The sequence below is a fragment of the Piliocolobus tephrosceles genome, chromosome 14, assembly GCF_002776525.5.
Source record: "Piliocolobus tephrosceles isolate RC106 chromosome 14, ASM277652v3, whole genome shotgun sequence".
NCBI lineage: Eukaryota > Metazoa > Chordata > Mammalia > Primates > Cercopithecidae > Piliocolobus > Piliocolobus tephrosceles.
Window position 1 is genome coordinate 58,014,257 of NC_045447.1, and position 4,135 is coordinate 58,018,391.

At 42.6% G+C, this 4,135-nt stretch overlaps 1 protein-coding gene across 1 annotated transcript; it reads right to left on the minus strand.

Moving 5' to 3' along the window:
* Positions 1-383: 383 nt before the first annotated feature.
* Positions 384-1,371, minus strand: LOC111537209 (heterogeneous nuclear ribonucleoprotein A1-like). Its single transcript, XM_023203875.2, has one exon. It carries the CDS (start codon positions 1,369-1,371, stop codon positions 409-411), a length of 963 nt encoding a protein of 320 aa, XP_023059643.1. The 3' UTR covers positions 384-408.
* Between the last annotated feature and the right edge of the window lie 2,764 nt (positions 1,372-4,135).

A 4,135-nucleotide genomic window follows, 5' to 3' on the forward strand; every position in this document is an offset into this window, starting at 1 on the left:
GAAAGCTAACATGTAACGACAAGAGACTAACCACTGCCCTTATCTCGGTTATAGAGTGTGTAAATGAGTTTCTGATGGCATCTATAGCTGCCAGCAAGGACAAATCCCAGAGCATAGGTCCCTGGGGTAATTCCCATGATACGCTGTAGTCCAGGGGCCCTGATTGCCTGTACTGTTGACTGGATGTGGCTACTACTTGTTAAAGCCCATTGAATAGGTTGACCACCAGTTTACTGTCAGTCTTACTTAAGACCAAGGAAATTAGTGGAAGATACTCTCTAAGCTTGATTATGCTTCATTTGCTTGATTCACTGTTTATGACTTGGGAAAAACAAACAAACAAATAGTAACCTGTAGCTTCCCTGTTGCTTCTCTGGCTCCCCTCTCCTGCTAAGCTTTGTTTCCTAATTAAAATCTTCTGCCACTACCATAGCTACTGCTGCTGCTGGAACTGCCATAGCCACCTTGGTTTCGTGGTCTTGCAAAGTATTGGCCTCCACCGCCATAGGGGCCAGAGCTTCTGCCTCCAAAATTTCCTCCCTTCATGGGTCCAAAATTTGAAGACTGATTGTTGTAATTGCCAAAATCATTGTAGCTTCCACCACTTCCAAAATTGCTTCCATCATTACCAAATCCATTATAGCCATCCCCACTGCCACCATATCCACCACCACCATGGCTGCCACCAAAGCCACCATGACCACTGAAGTTTCCTTCACGACTGAAGTTGTCATTCCCACTGAAACCACCTCCACGACCACCACCAAAGTTTCCAGAACCACTTCGACCTCTTTGGCTGGATGAAGCACTAGCCATCTCTTGCTTTGACAGGGCTTTCCTAACTTCACAGTTGTGGCCATTCACAGTATGGTATTTCTGAATGAAAGTCTTATCTACAGAGTCATGGTCGTCAAAGGTGACAAAGGCAAAGCACTTTTTCTTGCCACTGCCTCGGTTAGTCATGATTTCAATCACTTCAAGTTTTCCACACTGTTCAAAATAATCTCTTAGGTGATGTTCTTCAGTGTCTTCTTTAATGCCACCAACAAATATCTTTTTCACAGTTGAGTGGGCACCTGGTCTTTGAGAATCTTCTCTTGAGATATCTCTCTTTGGTTCCACACCTCTTCCATCCACCTTGTGTGGCCTTGCATTCATGGCTGCATCCACCTCCTCCACAGTGGCATATGTGACAAACCCAAAGTCCCTGGAACACTTGATGTTTGGCTCTCTCATTACCATACAGTCCATGAGCATTCTCCATTGCTCAAAATGGCGCCTCAGGCTCTCATCAGGTGTTTCAAAGCTCAACCCTCCAATGAAGAGCTTTCTCAGCTGTTCTGGCTCTTTAGGAGACTCTGACTTAGCCATAACAGCAGGGAGAAGAGAGACTTTAATGATGCTTCTTCCACAGTGTCCACGGGCAGAAAGGAGCTTCTGAGAATTTCTAAGACCCGATGGTAACTCTGTGCTAAAATTAAAATTCAAATGTTCTTTTTTAAAGCTGCACCATCTCTTTGCTATTGTATGTTTATTGCAGCACTATTCACAATAGCAAAGAGATTGTGCAGTTTTAAAAAGGACATTCATATTTTAATTTTAGTATCAAGTTACCATCGGGTTTTAGAAATTCTCAGAAGCTAGGAAAGCAGCATTACTAAGGCAGAAAATGTAATTTGAACAAGAGTTTTTGGCTGAGTGCAGTGGCTCATGTCTGTCATTCCAGCACTTTGGAAGGCTGAGGCGGGTGGATCTCTGGAGGCCAGGAATTTGAGATGAGCCTGGGCAACATAGTGAGACCCCCTATCTACAAAACAAATTTAAAAACTAACCATGCATGATGGTGCACCTGTAGTCCCAGCTGCTCAGGTTTTAGCCTGGGAGTTCAAGGCCGCAGTGAGCTGTAATCATGCCAATACACTCCAGCCTGGGTGACAGACTGAGGCCCTGTCTCAAAAATAAATTTAAAAAAATAGAATTTAAAAAAGCTAATGTTTACCTAGTAGATTTCAGCTCTTCATCACCCACATTGTCCTCACTCTAGAAATGTAAAGGAAACTTGCAGGTGATTCAAATGGATATAATCAGACAGAGGGAGATAATTCAATATGAGCTATTAGAGAAAGAAGGCACTAAGATTAATCAGCCTTCCAGGGGAACATTAAGGCTTAAACAAAATCAGTGATAATTCAAAGAACTTCTGTGTCCAGGGAGTACTCCTGAGGCAGAGTTTGTACCTGAAGCCAAAAGGTCACATTTATGCTCGGAACGGTACAAGCAGATGCTGAATAGAGAAAGAATATATCACAGTATGTTGTGAATCAAGTGAGTAAAGAGAATATATAGCATAGACTTGTTTCTCCCAAGACTGACTCACATTTTCTAAAAACAATGTGTGCACCTCTTAATAGCTGACCTGGAGTGTTGTACTGCACTGAATAATTGAGGTAGGTGTAGCTCATTACTCCAAGGGATGTGGTTTCTGCAGAAAAGCAGTCTCCATGTTCCAGGCCTTGAAAGGAAAAAAATCACTGTCAGTAGAAAAGTGATGACAGAACAAAGTTATTGAACCTGCTTGGGAGCTACCTTAACAAAAAGTTTGTTTAATCACAGAAGCTTCCTTTCCCCTTCCAAGAAATTGTAACAACTCAAGTACAGTCTCAGTTACATTTCAAAGGAAGTAGGAGGTATTAATACATCTTGGTTAGAATCATATTTGCCTATCTTCATGGAAGTCTAGACAACTCTGGACAATGTAAAACTGCAATTCTCAAAGTCTAGTAGTTATTTTCTTGTCCAGTCATCAAGGGGGACCTGGAAAACTAGACCAGGCTGGCAATCTTTGCTTAGGGCATGTCAGTCCACGCCATTTCACAAATGAGCCAGGAGCTAAAGATATCCTTAAGACTGGAAAGAGGAACCTGGTGGGTGGCCTAGGTGGGAGTCTGGGCTTTGTAATAGAAAAACACAGAGATGGAACTTCTGGATGGGAGAAACTGCTGAGGGAGGTACTCAAACTCCAGGGAAGGATGCCAGTCCACATCAAAACTACATAATCACGAGAGAGAATCAGCCCAGGTGCCAGCTTACCACTATAAATAAAGAGTCTTGGCTTTGTTAAAGGGTAGCCCTAATTATCCTAGGGAATGTGTTACAGATACAGTGAAGAGCACAAAGAGAAATACATCAAAGGTGTGGGTAACAATAAAACCTAGCATATATATCGTAATTTAGAGTTGTTAAAGTGCTTTCCCACAAACAATTGCATTAAATCCTCATAACTCCAAGGATGGAAGAAATGCAGATGTTTTATTAACATTATTGTTATGCCCACCTTTTAAGTTTGTCATTAGGCTAGAAATGAGATGTTATATGAAAACCATTGTGTGTTTGGCCACTCAGCTCATCGTGAGTCCATCCCAGGGAGAACAGTCCAGATGCCTCCATCGTGCACACAGGAGGCAGCCCATGTTCAGATCCTCAAGACCCCAGGCTCCACACAGTGAACCCACCCACACCTGACTGCACCAAATCCTACCTCAGACCCTCAGACCCTTGTATATCTGTCTCTAATTGACTCACTCCACCTTTGGCATGTTTGTGGTCAATTAATTCCAATTAAGGTTTCCATTCCTATAATCCTCATATGCTGAAAGAAAGTCAATTCACCTCCCCTCATTCTTAACCCTGTATTGACCTTCCTCCCTTTGGCTTCTCCTCTTTTCATACCACTATGCCATCTGAAATCTTATTCCTTTACGTGAAAGAACAGAACCCATCCCCAATAAGCTCAACATTTTCTCCCCACACTATGCTGTGTATTTCATCTGACACAGAGCTAAGAGTAGGCTTAAACAAAATCAGTGATAATTCAAAGAACTTCTGTGTCCAGGGAGTACTCCTGAGGCAGAGTTTCTACCTGAAGCCAAAAGGTCACATTTATGCTCAGAACGGTACAAGCACTTTAGGACCACTACACTCCCACCTTGGTACTCATGCCATCTGACTATGCCAGTGTGTATACTTCTATGTTTGTGTCATAAGAAATACCTCCTGATCACATTCTTCAAGACACCATAGAACTCTTCTCCCCCTCAATTCCAATTTCTGTCATCATGCTAGAAAATCCCAGTGT

Bases quoted from the DNA above. Each gene is read 5' to 3' on its own strand.
- LOC111537209 (XM_023203875.2), bottom strand. From the start codon at position 1,371: ATGGCTAAGTCAGAGTCTCCTAAAGAGCCAGAACAGCTGAGAAAGCTC.